At 31.8% G+C, this 22461-nt stretch overlaps 1 protein-coding gene across 1 annotated transcript; it reads left to right on the forward strand.

Moving 5' to 3' along the window:
* The first annotated feature begins 837 nt into the window (after positions 1 to 837).
* LOC143085424 (kelch-like protein 8) lies at positions 838 to 22175 on the forward strand. The gene is made up of 8 exons (XM_076261755.1): positions 838 to 1030; positions 13810 to 14865; positions 15191 to 15334; positions 16978 to 17089; positions 17540 to 17708; positions 18108 to 18267; positions 19104 to 19305; positions 19724 to 22175. The coding sequence occupies exons 2-8, from the start codon at positions 13887 to 13889 to the stop codon at positions 19845 to 19847; spliced, it is 1890 nt and encodes a 629-aa protein (XP_076117870.1). The 5' UTR covers positions 838 to 1030; positions 13810 to 13886; the 3' UTR covers positions 19848 to 22175.
* Positions 22176 to 22461: the final 286 nt, after the last annotated feature.

Below are 22461 nucleotides of genomic sequence, written 5' to 3' on the forward strand. Positions count from 1 at the left end.
TATAATTTTAGATATTCTAATATTGTAGATATACCTAGGGTTCGGACATCAACCTATGGTAAGAACTCTTTTAAATACACAGCCGCTGTTTTATGGAATGATCTACCTGATGATTTAAAAAAATTGCTAATTTTAGTCAGTTTAAAAATATTTTAAAGTCATGGAATGGAAATGACTGTAAGTGCACAGTTTGTGCAGACTTTTAGTTTATATATTATGCAAATTTATTTACCATCTATATAGATCATATCCCATTTTTTTCAATTTTTATGCTACGCATTTTTACCAGCTTTTATGCCTAGTTTACACTTATATGCTTTTAGCCTTAATACCTAGCTTATGCTTATATTCTGCTTTTAGTGCTTCATTTTTGTGCTGTGATATTTATTGCATGTGTACTATATTATGTATTGTATTGTTATAAATGCTGTACTGTTAAATAATGTCTCATATGTCGGTTAAAAGCTCATGTTTGTCTATGTTTTATATACCATGCCGACTCTAAATAAAGCTTATTTATAGCTAAGTGAAATCCATTTTTTTACATTTGTTCTTTTTTAATCAGCTAAGAAAGTTATGTTGTCTAAGGCTAAATTACTACAGAATGTCCATCTTATTTTAATTTATACATAAGTGGGGCGATATGTATGACTTATAGATATGCAATGGGATTTTACCCTTTTAAATAGTTTGGCGAGTTGTAATCAAGCTTGGATTAATATATTTTTAATGGGGCGAGTTGGTGAAAAAAAGGGCGAGTTGGTGAAAAAAAGGGCGAGTTGTCATAAATTCGTCACGAAATAAGGGGACGTTACTGCATTGGAAATAAGGGGACGTTACTGCATTGGAAAATAATGCACCTGCTCATCGAACTATTTGTTTATATTTTTGTTAAAGGGAAATGAAGTTTTCTTTACTAGTAAATGTCATCTTCTTGATGAAAGTTTTTTGGAGCATCATACAAAAATCTGGATAGTGTCACAGCGTGCACAGTTTCATATAAAGCAATATATAGCTTAGTTTCATAAAGGTAGAACCAGTAAAATTATACACATTAGGCCAACTAAAATTAATTAGTAGATTTTCATCCAAATTTTTGAAAATAATGGGGCGGGTGGGAGGATTTTATTTTTTAAATTTTATTTCATATGAAACCCTTTTGCATGTTTTGTGACGAGTTCTTCATATATGCAAGTGTAATAATAAGCTTATATCATGTATTGTTAAGGTCGTACAGTGACCTATAGTTGTAAATGTCTGTGTCATTTTGGTCTTTTGTGGAGAGTTGTCTCATTGGCAATAATACCATCTCTTCTTTTTTATATACACAAGTATGAGGAATCTTACATAATTGTTCAAATCCTTAAATAAATATACTTAACCTATAGCTGTACAATGTAACCTATGGGAATGCAACAAGAGTATAAATCTCAATAACCGAAAATTATACCATAGTTATCTATGGTATAATTTTCACAATTATACCATGGTTTTGATGTGAATGATTTTCGAAAAGAAAAACAAAGATGGCAAGACCTAAAGGAGGCCGCCTGAATTTTTAATTTGACATATGAACAACAGAGTCAATGTGGGGCCACTAAGCTTACTGCCCGCTTTGCACCAGCCGAAATAAATGAATGCCTAGGGTGGGAATCGAACCCACGTACACCAACTCCGTTATCCCTATATTTTTAAATGAACAAAAAATTGTCAAGAACAAATTTAAAAAAAGGTATAAATGTGTTAAAATTTAATTATCAAATTATACATGAAAATATAAGTTGAATTTCGGTGATTCAGAATCTGATGTCTATTTAGATTGTAGTCCCATAGCTTCCATTGTACAGCTACATGAATATATTTGGTAAAAGGGTTTAAAATTGCCGAGGTACATTTTTTTGGGGGAGAAGGGAGCGGAAGGCACGCCCTTTTCGAGGAGCTTCATGTATGGTAGATGCGTAGTCCTTTTTTTAAATATAGTTTTAGCTTAAATGTTGACTTGCTAGACCCCTCCCCCTTTAGAAATCCTGGAATCTCATCCGATTTGATATAAATCTAAACTGTTAACGAGGTTGCTTAAGTAATAACACTTATGTTTGAGAATTAAAAATAGATGGGTTCCTTTAAATGAAGCTGAACATAGCAGGTTAATTTAAATGGAAGCTGAACATTTTGAATTCCGTTAATTAATGCGTCGACTTTGGCTTCTGGTACAAATTAAAACGTCGAATTATTCATCCAAACTAGCTTACAGATTCTTGAGATTCAAATTTCCACAGAATTATAAAATTTATCAACAATAAAAATTTAAACATTTCGAACATTTAACATTTTGATAAAATAAAAAAATACACTAACCCTTTGCAGTTCAACTTTTAATCTGGGGTTCCGGAAAACTTTTTAATTATCTCTTGCAGCCATATGCAGAACATCCAATTTCTTTTGTCTGTAACGTTACCCGTCACCAATGTAGATGTGCATCCATCGCTGTCGAAAAATCTTGTCTAACTGATGTTCCCGCTGTTTCAGAAGCCCGTGCTTATTTCAGAAAGTAGGCGGAGCTTAATGTGTAAGGTCCAAAAAGGGTAATTCGACTGATTCTTATTAAAGTATTTTTAAAGTAAACTAACAAAACTATGTGAAATACACATTTTTAAACAGCAATATTTGCGATAGGTTAAAACAGATATTTCATATTTTTTGGATAGTTTTGTGGTGTTTCATAAATTATACCATAGCTTTTGTTGAAACCCCTCGGCAACCTCACTCGACTTCGTCTCGTGAGGTTATTGCCGGGAGTTTCAACAAAAGCTATGGTATAATTTACGATACACCACAAAACTATCCAAAAGATATGAAATATCTATAACTTAGTGCCAATGAAAACGCAACACTTTTGTTTTTCCAAAAAATCTTATAATTTTTATTTAATTTATATTAGAACTTTGTATAGCTGGTTAAAAATGACTTTTAAGACAATTTTCGACAACTTTACGGTTGAGTGATTTTTGGAACAAATGCGAAGTAAGGGTTATTTTGAACGAACAAAAACCCACTTCACCGCTTTTCAACATACGCACCATTTTCACGATTTTGTCATTTAAAGATTGGCTAATGTCATGAATTTTCCCGCCCTTATTGTTAGGAAACTGCAATAAACATCTTAGTAAATGCCAGTACTTTCCGACAACCAGCGACATGCAGTTTTGGGCATGATCCAACGAAGCCTTTCACAGTATACAATTACGAGAAGACTGAAGTTGTAGCCTCTACAATAACCCAAATCATCCACAAATTCAACCAAAATGGATCATTTAATGATAAGCCACATCCCGGGGTACAAAAAGCAAGAAACGCTCAGCAAGACCGATACATTTGGCCTTTCACATATCCGATATCGACTATGATGGCTGTCCAAAGGTCAAAGAGTTCAATGGTGGTCACGGTAGAACCTTTGGAGCAATTCAGTTGAAAGCACCATTTGCGCAGAAATTGTTTAAGAGCACCACAATCTTTCCTTAGTGACATTTAAACGGCCGTCTGGCGTAAATATCGAATTCTGTAGACCAAAAACCATCCATTTTGTACAAAAAACGTCAATGGTGGTTACATAGACATTTGGCACCCGCCTTGGCTAAAAGTCATGCTTTTCGCCGGATTTTGGTCCGATCGACCAAATTTTGCATCAGATTTGACATGTTTTAGACGATGAAAACCACCTCCAATATCATAAAGTCAGCTTGAGTTTGCTTTGCGGGACAAGTGGAATAACATTCCTCGGGATAACATTAAACGTCCGGGATGATCAATTCCACGGCGCTGTCGAGATTGCGCTGCGCCACGGGGTTGTAACATTTTTTGTTAGGAATGTTAGTTAATGATTCGACATTGGATGTTTCGTTTACCTATTGCGCCCGAAAGATGACAATAAAACATTTTTGTTTGATATCGATCTATTGTTAAAATAGGTAATTTTCAAGAACAATTTATTTTGAGAGATTATCATTTCTTATATAAATTTCATTTTTGAAAAACCAAGTGTTGCGTTTTCATTGGCACTCAGTATATATCTAATTGTGGCTTTAAAAATTTAACAACAAAAACGTGTGAGAAATACTCTCTTCAGACTTCAGTTAGACTACCTACACCAAATGTATTTGGGTTTCTAAACAATGGTTTGTATTCCCATAAAATAAAGCAAATGCATTGGTAAGCAACACAATTATTATGAGTACAGAATCAAATGAAAACTCAGAGAGAGTCGAAAATAATAGGGTTGGTACTTTATATGCAAGATGAAAATATAATTATCATGTAAAACATGAACTTAATAATAAAAAAAAGTTGTTGTTTAATGACTCTTTTTGGGTGTATTGGAACATTTGCTGTTTTTTTTTTAAATTTTAAATTCAATAAACGGTCATAAATCTGACAAGTTCGTGCTTGTATTTCAATATCTATAATCCAGTCATGTTTTCTGTATCAATGGTTTCCACGAATCTTGCACTTTGGGTATCATTTACAGTTTAAATTTCCTGAGACAAAGTCATTGCATAAATAAAAAAGTCCGCAGTTTTCTAATCACAGAAATTTGTGTCATACCGTGATTTGCAGTCTTGGAAACAGCGTGTTTCTCTTAACACCAATATTTCACGTCATTCTCGTTATCAATCTTCACTCTTGGAAGATGATGTTGTCATCATAGAGCAGCGGAAAGGTCGACTTAATTATTTTTGTAAGATTTACTTGAGGTACAAAACCGAAATTTGAAACAGGAAGCTTTGAGGATGAAACGAAATTTTAACGGTTACCGGTAACGGGAATGAACGAAATCCGGAAATCGTAAATTTTATAAAATAAAAAAATTCGGGGCGGGATGATTTCAGAGGGGCGGGCGGGGATGAAAATCTATCAATTAATTTTAATTGGCCTTATCGCTACTCCCGGCTGCTTGAACTTTTGACGGATACAACAAACACTTTTCCATTGTGGCTTCAGATATTTTGTTTTATGACGTCAAAATATTTCGGGAACCTGTGGGATATCCAGTAATGGCGGACAAATAGCGAATAGGCAGCAACCATTTGATTTTCTAGGGGGGGGGGGGGGGGGCTTAGTCCAAATAATTATGATGTCTGGCAAGGCTATTTTATTTTTTTTCTGGGACGCCTTCCTACAAAAAAAATAGCCTTGCCAGACGTCATAATTATTTGGACTTAGGGGGGCTATGGGTTTTTTGGAGAAAAAAAGTTTGTTTCCAGTTTTGAGAGAAAAAAATAATTTGTTTTTGATTCTGAGAACAAAAAATTGTTTGTTTCACCCTCAGCTGCCACTATATGTAATGCTAAAATTGAATGAAAAAAAATATTTTCCAATTTTAGCCTACTTTTCCTTATTCCCAAAACAAACCCAACTTCATCCCCTCGTTTCATAAATAGCACGTTTTCAAATGTAAACAAAACTTAGCTAGAAAAAAAGAGCAAGTCCACATACAGACAGATATATAACTCTATAAGGTTATTACAGAAAATAACATAGATTTGTTACTGTGGACTAAAAAATCAAAGAACTGTGATAACATATGTATGTTACATGTTTCAAAGGGACAATATACATGTACATCATTAGTTTAGTAAAAATGTATACAAGATCAATTGATATTACTATTGTCTTGATGTATACTTAACTACAGAAAGATATATATAACAGTTCATAGTTTGTCAATTACTATGAAAGTACACCTATGTTATTACAGAAAAAAATATGCCTGTAATAACTAAAGGGTGTTATCACAGCTACTCTAAAGCATTTGCTCAGACATATATCATGCTTAATTACAATGTATTGTACAAAAAAATGTAATTCATTGTAAGAAATAATGACAAGAGCATGTAATGATTCTGCGCAAGCTTTCCAGTAATTCCCAAGTGTCTCATATAATAAGTTACATTCCGTTAATAACTAAGTCTAGTTATTACAGCTAAGTCTATCTCTAAAAAGCCTTGTCTCATCGATTTACCATGGTTAATCAAAAATGTATTAATTTAATTTAAAAATTAGTTATTAGGAATAAAGAGTAGACAACTCATGAAAGTATCTGTAATAACACATGCAAGTTATTTCCTGTAATCATTGGTGATAACCGTATAGAGTTATATCCCTGATACACAATTGTCAGATGTGATGTGACGTCGCTATGGAAAAAAAATCTATGGAACGCAGTTTGGGCCAGATCTTATAAACTATAAAATTTAATTCAGTTCAATTATTGGAAAAGTAATGCCCTTAAATATTGTTACCGTGACAGATTAATATTGAAAACAGCTGTGACAACATCTTATTACATAAAAGAATATTAATTGGTTCAATAATTTAAAATCATCTAAAACTAATATTCAATGCATATTTTTGTTCTTGAGTGATAATTCCTAGGATATCGGTTCATTGATGAGGCTAAAATTCATAAAAAAAATATGTTTTCTAGAGACAAACAATAGTTAATTGATACTTTTCTTCAATTTGCGTAACTATCGAGAACTGATGACGTATTGCACACAATGTCAAAATTGAGCACAATAACAGATGTTATGATTTTTTTTATTTACGCAATCTTGAGAAAATCGTAAGAATAATAGATAATGAATAAAAGTATCTACTAAATTAACACAATCAGCTTTGACCACATTTATTTGAAGAACAGGTCCTACGGAGCAAAAGTGTGTTACACTATCGAGAACACTAGGATAGTCCAAATAAAAAAATTTACTGTGATTTTGCATCTTTTAGTGTGAAATTAATGATTATAAACAAGCCATAAACTTTAAATAATTCCATGTTTCCATAAATTTCAAGAATATATATACCATACATTTGTAGAAATATCTGAATAAGTATTCGGATCACCTGAACTTGGCGACCACAATACTTGTATAATTAATGTACAAGTATTGTATACAAGTACATGTACATGATGTACATGTATTGTCCTACTATTGTCCATATAAAATATAAATACATATACACATGTATATAACATGTATAAGTAGAATGTTATTATTACTGCATATATTCAAAAGTATTAATTTGAAAATAGACTGGATACTGTTCAGTGATGTGGATACACAAGTTGTTGAATGCATCTTATGTATTCTTCCCCAATCGGTCTTGCCACATTCTTACATCTAGATAGCAATCTAGTGCTTCACTTCAAAACTCTTTCATTCTTTTTAATTTCTGTTTTGTTTTGGCCCAGCAGGATTCAATGGTTTGTGTGTGTACGCCTGTTTCTGGTATTCATAATATTATATTATGTATTAATTTAAGTATGTTTCTTTGTATATTTTCTTGTGTAATTAATTGAGTGTTAATTTAAGGTTGTACCTAACACTTTCTTTCTTTTCTTCGTATAAGCTTCCTATTATAAGGAACACCCCTTGACGGGTAATATTAAAATATTAAAAAAGGGGGAAGAAACAGGGATAAAATATATTACATCAAGGTAAAATCCAATGGTGGTGCGCTATACCAGTGAATTGTAGAAAAAGAAAAAACCGAATCATAGCATATAAAATATAAAATTATGTACATAAAAATGATAAACCGATCTACAGAAGTCATATAACTCAAATAATTAGTCAATCATTTTACCAGCAAATAGCTTTCTTACAGCTTTATAACAATGAATATTTGCTACAAAACATAGTGATCTATATGTACAGTAACATTCATGATAATTTATAAAAGTTTATCTACTATTTCACTTTTTCATTGTCTATGTTTCAGCATCCATATCTTAATGATAACTGTCAGCCGTCTAACTTTTTCAGTAGAGATATTCTTTTGTAATGAAGCTTGAAACAGAAGTGTCTGGTAAACGTTTCTAACTTAAGAATTAACTCTTCTTTGAATCCAAGTTGTTTCATATATTTTGTACAGTCCAATACAAGTTGCGTAACTGCTAGTTTATTGTTAAATAGCAGATCCCATGTTCCAGGAGGAGAGTTTTCAGTCACAAGTTGTTTAATTGGTGTGAAGTATTCTTTTCTCTCATTGCATAGAACAGGACACTGTGTACAGTCAGGGGACTTACTTAAACAAGTGATTTTCTAAATCACTGATTCAAGTAACATTATTTCCATAAAGGTTGGAAGTTAGAGTTGTCTTTCTTTAATAATCACCTATTTAAGTAGTACAAAATAATCACTAGAAGAAGTGATTTAATATTAGTGTAGCTTTAAATATAGAATACTAATGATCCAGGGACTAATTATGTTTCTAAACTTATCAAAACCAACATCTGTGTTGTCTAGGATGACCAGGTCATTTCAGGTGATGACCTTGTACTGAATCTAGGATAATGACATAAAAATCACTTGTTTAAGTATCAGACCTCAATTTCCTTCCCAAAAATCACTTCTTTAAGTATCATTCTTTTAATAACCCCCACTAATTTCAACACCCCCGAACAGTGAATTTTTTATCGAGAACAGTAGAATTTTATTACATAATCTGAAAGATGAAACCTTGAACTTCACAGGAAAAATACTCCCACTGCTGTGAAAAATCTTTGAAGAAAGTATCAGTTCATTATGTAAAGCAATTATTATAGCATTTTTTTCAACTAAAATAGAATTTTCAGGTAAATGATAGCATCAAAGGCATAAACCTTGCTACTTAAAAGAAGCAAAAAGTTCATATTTTTTAATTTTACTAATTAAAAGATGTTATTTAAACCTATGTGTTTAAAATTTTGAAAAAACTACAAAATCCCAATTTGTGACAAAACCTTGAATTTGCTACTCAAATAAGTGATTTAAAAATCACTTATTTCAGTAAGTCCCTTGACTGGTGTAAGAACATGCAAGATATCCTCTATTTCCCTGTGGCATAGCAGGCATGTGGGGTCAATCGTATATTGGCTGAACTTGTGTTTGTCGGCTTGCACCATGTAAGTCCCTGTCAGCATCCTTACTTTAGTCGAGGCTTTTCGAATCTCTATCAGATTCTGCTCTACTGAGTCCCATACAGGATGAGTTGAGTTTGCATTGCCAAAGTTGAGGTTTAAGAATTTTAAAGATGACATTTGGTGAGCTTCCTCTTTGAGTCTGAGGGTCCAGAAGGATGAGATTTCTGTTTTTACTAATTTCTTCCAGGATAGTTTTGATGGAATTGGAATGTTTTTGTCAAAGATATCCGGTAGATTATATTTTGCTAGTAATAAGGCAGTTTGAGGGAGATAACTCTGTAAAATCAGCTAAACGTTTTAATTACGTTGTGATGTAAAGGGAATATTAAGCTTCTCAATGATCAAAATTCTTGTTTGTCAAACTGCTATATCATGTATATAACCAGTGTAATTTTTCTGACAAAACGGTTGGTTCAAAATTTTTGAAATTTTTATATACATTTGTACTTGTTAAAGTGTCAAAGTAAATACTTTGTCAAAATTTTATGAAAATTAAACGAGCCAAATTAATTTTAGTGAAAGTGTTGGGTACCACCTTAAGGAGGCTCGAGGGTATAAAATTTTCAGATAAAATTTAAACATTTGTTTTTCTTTACTGTTTATTTCCTTTTGTAGTTGTTACTTTATCATATGGTACAAAAATCATTCAAAACAATCAATTCGTGTTGGCCCCAGATGACTTTCAAAATGTATACATCATTGAAAAAGTTCCAAATGATCTCCCGTTGATGGAAAAATGCCATTTTTTGGCTCTAAAATTGAAATATCTTTTTTAACTCATTGGTGACCTTTCTTTTTTAATATAATTTCCATATGTATAAGCTGTACTTAAACTAAATTATTGTAAAATTTTAGCGATTTCTGTAATAAATTTCTTTTTTTTATTTCGATATTACCTTTATTTCTCCTATTACTTCAACAGAAAAAAAACCACCTTTACAAAAATGTATGCTTCTTTCGAAGGCAGATTGTGAGCGCAAATGAACGGTGACCCCACTTTTTTATTTTATTTTTCTATTAACTATAAGATAAAGTTCATTTATAGAAAAATATAGAGAAATCCTATATAAATGATTTAGACCCGCGAACCCCCTTAAGTATGTTTGAGTTATAATGTCGATGAATAGAAGTATAAGCAAAAGTCTCAATTTTGATATCTGACAAAATGCATTAAAAAAAAACACCAACAAGTTGTAAATAAAACACATATACATGATATATAGAGATTAATACATGGCCTTTTCCATATCAGCCTGGGTATCATCCCGAGACCCCCATATCAGCCCGAGACGGAGTCAAGGTGCTGATATGGGTCGAGGGATGATACCCAGGCTGATATGGAAAAGGCCATGTATTAATCACTTTATCATATACTTCCGACAATAGTTTCATGTAAGGCAAATAAACAAATGCAATAACTAAAACAGTCAAAAACTTTATAAAGAAAATAAATTATGAATCAAATATACTATAATTGTCCAACAACAGCATCACTACCTCCTTATATATGTATGGTAACATTTCCTATAGAGGCATTTTGAAACATTGAAAATTTGAAAAGTTTTATGATCATTATAACTCTAAAATGATTCATAATTGTCAATGGCATTTGTTAGCAAGTACTATACTATCCCCATAAAAGTTCCCATAAATTTTGACGTCGTCATAAAAAACATCTGACGTCACAATGAAAAAGTAAACAACCGATACCGGAAACACCGGAAGTAACTTGCACGAGAGGCACTATTATGGGTTTTCTTCACGAGATGCACCTGATATGGGTTATCAGCCCGGGTGGGAAATTATGGCTTGTGTACTTCCGGTCATTACACATATGCAAAAGCTATCATATCAATGCTAAGTATATGATAAATGAAAATAACAAACCCTATTGATTTTTTTTTTCAACACTACTAAATTAAATACATTAATTATACACAAGTATTGTTGACAATACTAGTATGCCAGTAATGTGTTCGTCAAGTTCAGTTGATCCATGTATTCAACTTCAATGCCCTGAATATTAATGTTTTTCAGTAGGGCAAACAGACCCAGGGCGAACATGTTATTACGTCAGACGGACCCGATACCTTTTAGTATATATAACAAATCATGCAAATGCATAATGCGTAAACAAAGTGTATAAGAAGTAATAACATGACAAACAATGTAAATATAGTACTATATATTTCATGTATTTAAAAACACGAAATCATGAGGTCCCGAATTTAAATAAATTGAAATCCTGACATCCCAAAATTCTAACAAAGAATTCCCAAATTCCGAAAGGGTCAATCCCAAAATCATGAGCTTAAACACACCCGATTTTGGAGTCCCGATAAAGGTCCTATCCCCCCTCGCAAGTTAAAATCATGTTAATCATGATAATAACCATCTACAGGAATATTAAAAAAAACTTTATAGATAAAATTTATTTTGTAAACAAAAAACATGGATGATTTGTCTTCACAAAGTATGGCCAGATGGCATTATGTCTTTTTAAAGTATGATTGATATGTCCTATGGACATCATTTCTTGCATATCTCATAGCTTCATAATTGCAAGTGAACAAATGACACAGAAATTATTTACTATATGTCACTGTGGCCTTCAACAATGAGCAATGCCCATACTGCATACCGGTAGTCAGCTATAAAGGGCCCCAAAATGCATGTTATCTATGTTTATATCCTTAAATATAGGTATTTTTAACTTTAACACCCTTTAGTACAAATATATCAAAGTGCACCCTAAGACAAAAGCTGAATGGTGAATATGGTACTGTGAAATAATCATATCTACAGATATGAATTTAGACAACAAATTTATCCCTGGTGTAAGTTCGAATCTGACAATTTTATATGAAAATTTTAGCATACTGTGAAAAATAAATTTTGAAAGCAAACATTTTTATATTATTTGAAAAAGATTGAAATTTTGAAATTTGTTATATTTTTTACAGGGTGTACAATGTAGGGACCTGGCCATTTTTTGGTAGAACTATAGGTAGTCAAAGATAAGACATTTTTAATCCAAAACAGAGAATCTGAAATTAATCAAATTTGTAGCTAGATGTTGTGAGCATTATTATTAAAAAAAAGTTTGTTTTAAATTGAAATACATGGTAGGTAGTCAAATATAAGAAGTTTGTAATCATTGCAAGATACCAATGGATACAGAGAAATTAAAATCAAATAATAAACATGATAAAAGTGGTGCTCAATTTTGCAAGTCTGATGTCATAGACATGATAGACAGTTCTACTCAATGTGGGAAATTAGCAAACTGATCCAGTTATTCCGTTCATTGAAAACATGCTAACTATCAGTCAGGGGACTTACTTAAATGAGTGATTTTCTAAATCACCGATTCAAGTAACATAATGTCCATAAAGGTTGGAAGTAAGTGTTGTCTTTCTTTAATAATCGCCTATTCAAGTAGTACAAATTAATCACTAGACTAACAATTTAATTTTATTGGATCTTTAAATATAGATTACTAATGATCCAGGGACTAATTATGTTGCTACAATTATCAGAATCAACATCTGTGTTGATAGGATGACAGGGTCATGTCAGGTGATGACCTTGTACTACATTTGTACTAAGTCTAGGATAATGACATAAAAATCACTTGTACTTAAAAGTATCATACCTCAATTTCCTTCCAAAAAATCACTTTTTTAAATAACATTATTTTAAAAACCCTGGTCCCACACTGATTTCAACACCCCCCGAACAGTGAAATTTTAATCGTGAACAATAGAATTTTATTACATAATCTATAAGATGAAACCTTGAATTTTACAGGAAAAATACTCCCACTACTGGGATAAATCTATGAAGAAAGTATCAGTTCATAATTATGTAATGCCATTTTTATAGAATTTTTATGCCCCACCTACGATAGTAGAGGGGCATTATGTTTTCTGGTCTGTGCGTTTGTCTGTTTGTTCGTCTGTCTATCTGTTCATCCATCCGTTCGTCCCGCTTCAGGTTAAAGTTTTTGGTCAAGTTAGTTTTCTATCAACTTGAAACTTAGTACACATGTTCTTTATGATACAATCTTTCTAATTGTAATGCCAAATTAGAGTTTTGACCCCAATTTCATGGTCCACTGAACATAGAAAATGATAGTAAAAGTTTCAGGTTAATGTTTGACCCCAATTTCATGGTCAACTAAATGTAGAAAATCATAGTGTGAGTGGGGCATCTGTGTACTATGGACACATTCTTGTTTCATTTAAAATAGAATTTGCAGCTAAATGAATGCATCAAAGGTATAAACCTTGCTGCTTTTAAAAAAGAAGCAAAAAGGTTTTTTTTTCAATTTTATTAATGAAAAGATATTACCTAAAACTATATATGTTTAAAATTTGGGTTAAACTACAAAATCATAATTTGTGACAAAACTTTGAATTTGCTACATTTTTGTACTTTTCAAAATAATTGTTTTTTTAAAGACAGCCATCAGCTTATCTTGATTCTGAGAAATATACATCTGTACTACATGTAATTTGTACTAAATGGGGAGTAATTGATATTTAAAGCTATTTTGAATGAGAATTATGTTAATTTATAGATCTAGGAGGATTCAGTGCTTTACATGTACAGGTAAAAGATACATAACATGTACTTGTTGAAAATCTGATTTTGTTTAATTGAATGTTAATTTTAATCAGGGTTGTTATCTCATCAACATATATCATGTATATACATTGTATATGCAACACTTGTTTTCACATGCTATTATATCATTTATATCATGTTTATATATAATTATTGATTTTACAACATGTGATAAATATTTACACAATAGTTGAAAGTTTTCTTTTCTCTTTTAGCTTTCAAGATTGGAGCACTTTGCCTAGATATATAATGTTTACAATTCTCTATAAGACAATTGGTAGACAACCTCAATATGGCAGAGCAACCACCTTTACCCAAGAGAATTGACAGTCTTTCTGAGAAGTTGGTACCACCTATTCCACCAAAGCCAGTCTCCAGATCACCATCAAAGCGGTTGAACAAAATGGCCACTTCTGAAAATCTTGCTGCTGACTCCGCAATGTCTCAAAATTTTGATGCCAAACATCACTACAAATCTTGTTTTAAAACATTTCAAGAATTTTATAAAAATGGAGATTTGTTTGATATAGAATTAAAAGTTGGAGATACCAAATTTAAATGTCATAAAATTGTGATATCATGTGTCAGTGAGTACTTCAGAGTCATGTTCATGTCAGAAATGTCGGAAAGTCGACAAAAAATTGTCACTATTCATGACATCGAGGAAAGTGCAATGTCAAAACTCATAAATTTTGCATATACTGGAAAAATAACATTTACAATAGAAACAGTGCAGCCTATTTTGTATGCTGCTTCCATACTGCAGATAAATACTGTTATTGAAGCATGTTGTCAGTTCATGGAGAATCATCTTCACCCTACTAATTGTATCGATGTACACAATTTTGCCGAACAGCATAATCACGCAGAACTAATGAAAATGGCTGACCATTACATACTTGACAACTTCAATGATGTTGTTGAAACTGACGAATTCAAAGATATGTCGTTCAATCATCTTGAATGTCTTGTCAAGTCTCAAGATTTAAATGTTACAGATGAAACACAAGTTTATGAAGCTGTCCTTAAGTGGGTCAAAGAAGACCCAGAAAGTCGTAGAGATAATATGTCCAAATTGTTATCACATATAAAACTAGCATTGTTAAGTCCAACCTACCTTGTGGAGAATGTTGCCAGTGAAGAATTAGTGAAGAAAGATTTAGATTGTAGAGATTTACTTGATGATGCTAAATCTTACCAGATGTCCTTGGCCAGCCTGGTATCCAAGGTCAGACCTTCAGAACAGACCAGACCTAGAAAAAGTTGTGCAGGTATAGTTACATGTTACACACTACATGTATTTCAAACTCTAATTGAAAAATCTGATATAGATTATAAATGCAGAGATGTAATGGGAATTTTATTTTTTTTTGTAGAAGGGCGTGTTATTTAATAGGAATTTAGTAGGAACTGAGTTGCTTTTTGAAATGTGAATAACTAATTTTTTGTTTTCTTTCTCCCTAAGCATGTCAAGCTTAATTAAAAAAAGGATTGGCATTGGTTACAATTCCATTATTATTTTCTGAATATTTATTTAATAAGGTATTAATTTATGTCAATGTATGTACACTTCAACTTTGGAGATTTATATTTCAGGTGTTCTATTTTGTGTTGGTGGCAGAGGTGCTTCTGGAGATCCATTTAAAAGTATAGAATGTTATGATCCTAGAAATGACAAATGGTTTGGTATCACAGAGATGATGAATAGAAGGAGACATGTGGGTGTTTGTTGGACAGGAGGTGAAAAGATTTATAGTACCTATATAAGTTATACATACATGTAGCTCTAACTAGATCTGATTCCTTGTAAGATATTGTAAGGGTTTTACTTTTGGTCTTTTTTGGTTTTATCAGCATTTCAACATTTGATTAAGTTTTAAGTGTTTTAAATATGTGTGCCTCCAGCATCACACTGACATTACTTGTTCAGATGGAAAACTGGTGCAGTAGATTGGTTTATATTATTATAGTGTTCAGAAATTTGTTATTTACATCATTTTATTCTAAGTTTGATAATATTTGATTAAAATTCAAAGTTAAATACTTGGTACTGATTGTATGTCCTATATTCAGCTCTCCTTACCAAAACAGACAGCAATCAAACTATTGGCATCACATTTGTTGTCCTTTACCTTTACAACAGATCTTCTCTGAACCTGTTGGACCAATTGGAACCAAACTTTACCACACCATTCCTTGCATGATCCTTGGGGTATCTTATTAAAAAAAACTTTGTCCAATTATATACCACTGCCAACATACATTGTCATCAATGCTAAAAGATAGAACATAGGGGTAACATGCAATTATTGTCTAAAACCTGATTACCTCGAAAACCATTATAGATAGGGACAGACAAGTTCACTCTGTCATGTATGTCATTAATCTACACTACACTCCTTAAGCTTGATACTTAGATTAAGTTGTATATTTTTTTTAACAGAACAACCAATCAATGAATGGCTTTATGTTCTTTTGGCATTCGACACAGTATCAGTGTATGCAAAATTGTTAGATGAGCAATACAAGCTGTTTTAATTTTCTTTCTATCAATTAAAGGTTTCACATTTAATATATATATATATGTGTGTTCAATATTAACATGTGACACTTGTGGCATTCAGTATATGGGAGAAACAATGGACAAATTTAATATTCAGCTCAATAACCATCGTTCATCGTACAAAACCAACAAAAACTGTCCTCTCACAAGACATCTTCGTTCAACGAAACATCCTTTTGATAATGTTACTTTCCAAATCATAGACGTCAACACTGAGTGGGACACCACGTCGAGAAGGAGAAGAGAAAACTTTTGGATCCACCAACTCCACACTTTAGAACCTGATGGTCTTAACGAAAAAGACGAGAAAAGATACAGGAAAGATAAAGAATAATTTAGTACAAACCATCTTCCTTTTTATCCCGTAATATTGGCCAATGGACATTGCTAACTTCAACTACAAATTTTGTATTTTCAAGGCAGCTAAATCCAAGTGCAACATATACATTGAGCTGAAAAAGTTTCTTATCATCTACATCCGATTTCACCTGGATAGATGCACGCTTGATAAAGCTAGTTGGTCTAGCGAAATATTGCGTTTATTTTCATCATTTTGTAAATATTTTAAACATTCTTATATTTACATACTAAATAGTGTGTTAAAATTACATTGTTAGGCAATCTATAATTTTATTTGTGTAATTGAATTAATCTCTGTACTGATTAATCCACACTCCCATGGATTTGTATGTCATGTGCTGCTATTTATAGGCACTTATATGTGTGTGTAGATATAAGATGATGTGGTATGAGTGCCAAGGAGACAACTGAAAAGTGTGTAAATATATAAATAATAAAAATTATACCATTTTATTGACAGGTTTGTTGTACTCTGTTGGAGGACATGATGGAACTAAACATTTGAATACTGGTGAAGTATTTGATCCTAAAACTAACAAATGGTATAATATTGCTGCAATGACTACTCCCAGGTAAGGTTTCTGTGACATAAGAAATTTTTTTTGGATTTTATTGATGGATTTATACAATAATCATAATAATGTTACAATTACAACAATAAAAAAAGGAAAGGCATCATACAAGAAAATTATTTGTACCGTTGTCTATTGACTTAAAACTTTGGCAAAGTTTGCCTGTAAAGAAATATAAGAAGACGCCGTATGTGTGCAAAAAAATTACTAGTGTAAAACCATTCAAACAGGAAAAACAACTGTATCTATTTAAAAAACGAGAAACACTTATGAACCACACCAACAACCACTGAACATCAGGTTCCTGAATTACGACAGGTGCAAACAAATACAGCGTGTTTTTCCCAAATTACCAATTAATTATTTCATAAAATAAACATCTGAAAACCATATATGTTAATTTACAAAGCAAAAATATGAATTTGTATTTATGTCTTTTCTTATTTTCAGACGTGGTATTGCCCTAGCCCCTATGGGAGGAGCTATCTATGCTGTAGGAGGTTTAGATGACACCACATGTTATGACACAGTAGAGAGATATGATCATGCCTGTGACAAGTGGACATTTGTATGCTCTATGAATGTCAGACGAGGTGGTGTTGGAGTCACATCATTTAATGTTAGTTCTTTGTACTTGATTGTTGTACTGAACATGCTTGAAATACTTGCCACAGTACGTTAAGCAACCTTCAATAAATCAATCTTTATTATAAATTTACATAAGATTTATTTATGAAATTACCTTAATTTATTTCCTATAAATCTGCATTATTTTCAAATAATTGTCATTGGCAGGACTTTTATAGTTTCCATTAAAGTAAGATGATTTTGAGCTAAACATATTGTATAAGCACATGTATATTGTTGATATACATTCCAAATCTCTTTTCATTGATATTTGTTATTTCTTTATTATCCAAACTACATTGTACTTCTTATACCCTTGCAAGTAAGTACCCAAGAAACATATAGTTTTACCCTTGTCTATTATTTAATCCAGCTTTCTTTTGTTATTCAGTGTCATCTATATGCTGTTGGAGGTAATGATGGTACATCTTCATTGGACAGATGTGAGAAGTATGATCCAATCATGAACAAGTGGAGCAGTATAGCTAACATGGAAAGACCCAGGGCTGGTGCTGGTCTCTCAGTTCTAGAGGGATATGTTTATGTTGTTGGTTTGTAAATTACTGCAATTTGAACATTTTCCTTTTGATCTATTCTTACTGCCTCATATTTTTAAGATCTTAGACATGACTTGATACTCGGAAATATAATGGTGTCATGTATCAGTGCAGCGCTGTTAGGTGCTTCAGTCTGTCTGAATCAATTTATCAATTAGATGCACGTGACTTCATTCATTCAACAGAACAAATATCCCAACTTTTTGTAGGCATAAAAATAATTTTTTCTCTAACATTTTCATTATATTTACTTCATATTCTCAACCAAAAAATCATATACTTACGACAAATTGCAGATAAAAAAGAATAATGGCATTTTATTTTTTGATACTGTCTTCATCAGCTCCCATGATATTTTTGCTGAAAATTTCTCAGAAACAAAAATACCATTAAACTACATTTCTTGGCTGATCAAGTTCAAAGGTCTAGTGTGAGATATTGTTATCATTTGGTGTTCTTGACCATCTGCCTGTAAACTTATACAACATATATAAATATATTTCATCTCAGAAACTTGAAGACCAATTGAAATCTAAATAGTCTTTTAGGTTTACACATTAGTTCTTGGTGTAATTTTGCATCAACAAACATGTTGACTTCCATCACAAATAATAGGACCTGGGGGGAAATGCTAGTAATTTTCTCATATCTTGGAAATCAAAATAGATAAAAACAATCTGATTGAGGTAAAAAAAAAAATCAAAAAAACAAGATAATGTCTAATCTCTAGTGGTGTCAAAATTGTAAGACGACCACTATTGAAGTTAACTGTTTTAGGAAAAACAATAATATTTGGTATCTCTTTGAATTGAATATGTACTATTTTTTAGGTGGATTTGATGACAGCTCCCCTTTGAATACATGTGAACGGTACAACTGTCAAACAAACAAATGGGAGAGGATGGCTGACATGACATGTGCTCGAGGAGGAGTGGGTGTGTCTACTATGGCAGGGAAAGTGTTTGCTGTCGGTGGCCATGATGGATTTAATTATCTCAGTTCAGTAGAGGCATATGATCCTATTAAAGATAGGTTTGTAACTTTTAAACTAAGCAATTTTATCTGTAGTGTTGGATAAAGATATTTCTTTCAAGCCACAATTGTATTCCTATTGTACCTGGATGGGTGTTTACATTTATTATATAAGACTTATCACTAACTACCAAAATTGTAAGAATCATGTATGGAAGGTCCTTCATGTAAATTAGACAAAAAAGATGATAGCCCATAGTTCACCAAACCAAATAGGAAAGAAAGGATTTGGGATATCCATCCAGGACACAAAATCAGTATGTGCACACCAAAAAACACAAAAAGAAATTTACCAAAACTTTTTACTGTCTGATTTTTGGCCTGTCTACTAGCAAACAAGCACTTTGTATTTAGACAATGAATCAATTCTTAAAAAAGGTATAATTATATATACATTTTGTACTTCTATATTTTGTAGTTGGACAACAGTTAGCAATATACAACAGTGCAGGGCTGGAGCAGGATTAGCTTTTAGTGAATGCTCTCCAAATCTATTAATGAACTCTCAAGTCGACACCATAGAGAAGGAACAAGGGTACTAGGACATGTTTATTGTATTGAGAGTGATTTATTCTGTGACGCATCTGACTTAAGTTTTAACAAGCTTGCTCTTTGTTTGAAAACTCAAAGCTTGTTTCTATTTTGAAGCATCTCTATTGTTAAACTGTAATTTGTATGTACTTTTGCATTATTTTCTATTTATGTGGTATTTCTTTTGAAAGACCAAACTTTACTTACTAACATTGCATATGAAGATTTGTTTTTAATGGGAGAATTTATTGAACATTTTAGATGTATTTGAAAGTCAAATCATGTTTGCAAACATTTTTTTCATTGTGAATTGTCATAGGTATTCCAGGAAGTACTGTGGTTATGTATGTATTCGTTCACATGTTAACATTTATTTTCCCCTACGCACACAGTCAATGGGGACTTTAGGTTTGCTTTTTGTCTATTCAGTTAACAATACACATACCAACTGGTTTTACATTTCTTATGCATCACTTCTTTGTTAATTCTTCCTGCTTCACAACTTTAAAATTAGGTTCCTCAAGATCAAGAAATAGTATATGAAGAAAAAGTTTGATTTGTTTAAGTAATTTTTCGGTAACTACTGATAAATGGACTTATTTTTTGTCAAATTTATTTCACCTTTGCAATAACAGCAGCAATCACATGTGAGACAATATTATTAGTTGATATCTCAAATGCACTCTGCAAAAACAAAATGACTTGAATACAAAGACTATTCAATCAAAATAGGAAATTTTAACACATGTAGTCAGTAACTTTATTGTCCTATCTTGCCAGCTGTGTATTCTAAGCAGTTTTTTTTTTTTAAATTTGTATTGTACTGTTATTGTTTATGTTTCAATAATTAATAAAGCCAAGTTTAAAAAGTTTGGAAATCATGCAAAAGGGCTGTCTATATTAAACTCTGGTTACGTGTTCAAACAATCCAAACATTAGTCTTGCTTTTTTTATCTCAAATCTGGTTTCTTTCATGACATCTGTTTTTTTTTTCCCAAAATAAATCAGTAAATTTACTGAACAATGCACAGAAATAAAAATGACTGCTTATGATTGTTATACTGTCCAGTTTGGTAGTAAACTAGAATGTTTTGGTAAATATAAAATTATCATTCTTATCATGTGATTTAAGTTATGATGTCAGAGATTGTCAGTACACATTAAATGTCCTCACCACACAAACACAAACTGTTGTTTCAATATTTTGTAGGATTATTTAGCTATTTATTAACCTACGCAGTTTCTTTTCTTACTAAATGAAGTCATTCACAGAATATATACTTTTAATTGAAAATCACTTTCTTAATTGAAGTTGTCAACAAGATATAAGGTTAAAATAATAAATGAATATTATAAAATGGTGCTATATATATTCATGTAAATATTTATAGGCATATTTTTAACAAAAAATATCCATCACACATTGAATAGGTTTTTTTATGAATATTTCATGTTTTTTTCATAAAAAGCTGGACTATGCTTTCACTAAAAGACAATTTTTTTTACTAACATTTTATGTCACACACAGATTTGGAAAAAAAGGTGGATAGCAAGATGTGTTTTGTGGGCAAAGACTTGATATTTTGGATACCTTTTAAATTTACCAAACTAGATAGGCATAATTAAAACTCAATTAATAAAATTATGGCTACATGTATCATCATCAGATGGTTGTGTTGACCTTATACCTATAGTCTCTAAATTTTAATGAATCTCATATGTATATACAAACATTTGAATAGACTTTTTGTCCATTATCCAATCAAGGATAAAAAATGCGGATTATGTTAGTTTACCAGTTTAACTTTTCTTTTACGTTTGTTAATACTGGGCTTTTTTAACTGACAATGCAGTACAATGCAGTATGGCCTTTGCTTATTGTTGAAGGCCTTATAGTGACCTTTGTGTCATTTTGGTCTCTTGAAGAGAGTTGTCTCATTGGAAATCATACCTCATCTTCTTACTTTATACATAGTTAGGTTACTTTTTCGAAGTAATTATCTAGCTGTCCACACACTTAAACAATATTTCCTTTTGCTATTAGGGCCTTTCAAAAGAGCTTCAAAAGGAATGCTTCAAAATGATTGAAGGTATACATTTTTTATGAGCTTAACTTTACTTATTCTTTACTTAACAGAATGTCAACCTGCTGTTAAAAATTACTAATGCATGTACCTATTTCTCAGTCTCGTAAAAATATCAGAGAAGTATCTTGTACATTAATATAGTGTGTTATATCCTTTAACTACTTTCAATTCAAATTAGTAAATATGACTCAACAAACCTATGGAAATTTGAAAAAAAGGAAATCAACAGTCGTTTATGCATAGGCAGATTCAGGGGGGCAGGTGGCCTGGGACCCCCCTTTTGAGAAAAAATTTGGTTGCTTATATGGTGAATCATTGAGGCGTGACGGAATCCTTCCTCCTCTTAGGCAGCCAGTGGGCCCCCACTTATGAAAATTTCTGGATCCACCATTGTTATGGTAGATTCATATTAATTGTAAAGGTAAACAGTAAAGTAAGATGAATTTGAATGAGACACAGTAAAATCCAATAAATTTCAGGTATTTACCATATATAATATAGACACGTGAATTTTGATAACACACAAGTTATATTATTT

Source organism: Mytilus galloprovincialis, chromosome 8, assembly GCF_965363235.1.
Source record: "Mytilus galloprovincialis chromosome 8, xbMytGall1.hap1.1, whole genome shotgun sequence".
Classification (NCBI taxonomy): Eukaryota; Metazoa; Mollusca; class Bivalvia; order Mytilida; family Mytilidae; genus Mytilus; species Mytilus galloprovincialis.

What these genes read in the sequence shown, in the direction of transcription:
- LOC143085424 (XM_076261755.1), top strand. Translation starts at nt 13,887, where the DNA reads ATGGCAGAGCAACCACCTTTACCCAAGAGAATTGACAGTCTTTCTGAG. An exon ending in GCTGCAATGACTACTCCCAG is followed by an intron (nt 17,090 to 17,539) that starts GTAAGGTTTCTG and finishes TCTTATTTTCAG; the next exon opens with ACGTGGTATTGCCCTAGCCC. An exon ending in TATGATCCTATTAAAGATAG is followed by an intron (nt 19,306 to 19,723) that starts GTTTGTAACTTT and finishes TATATTTTGTAG; the next exon opens with TTGGACAACAGTTAGCAATA.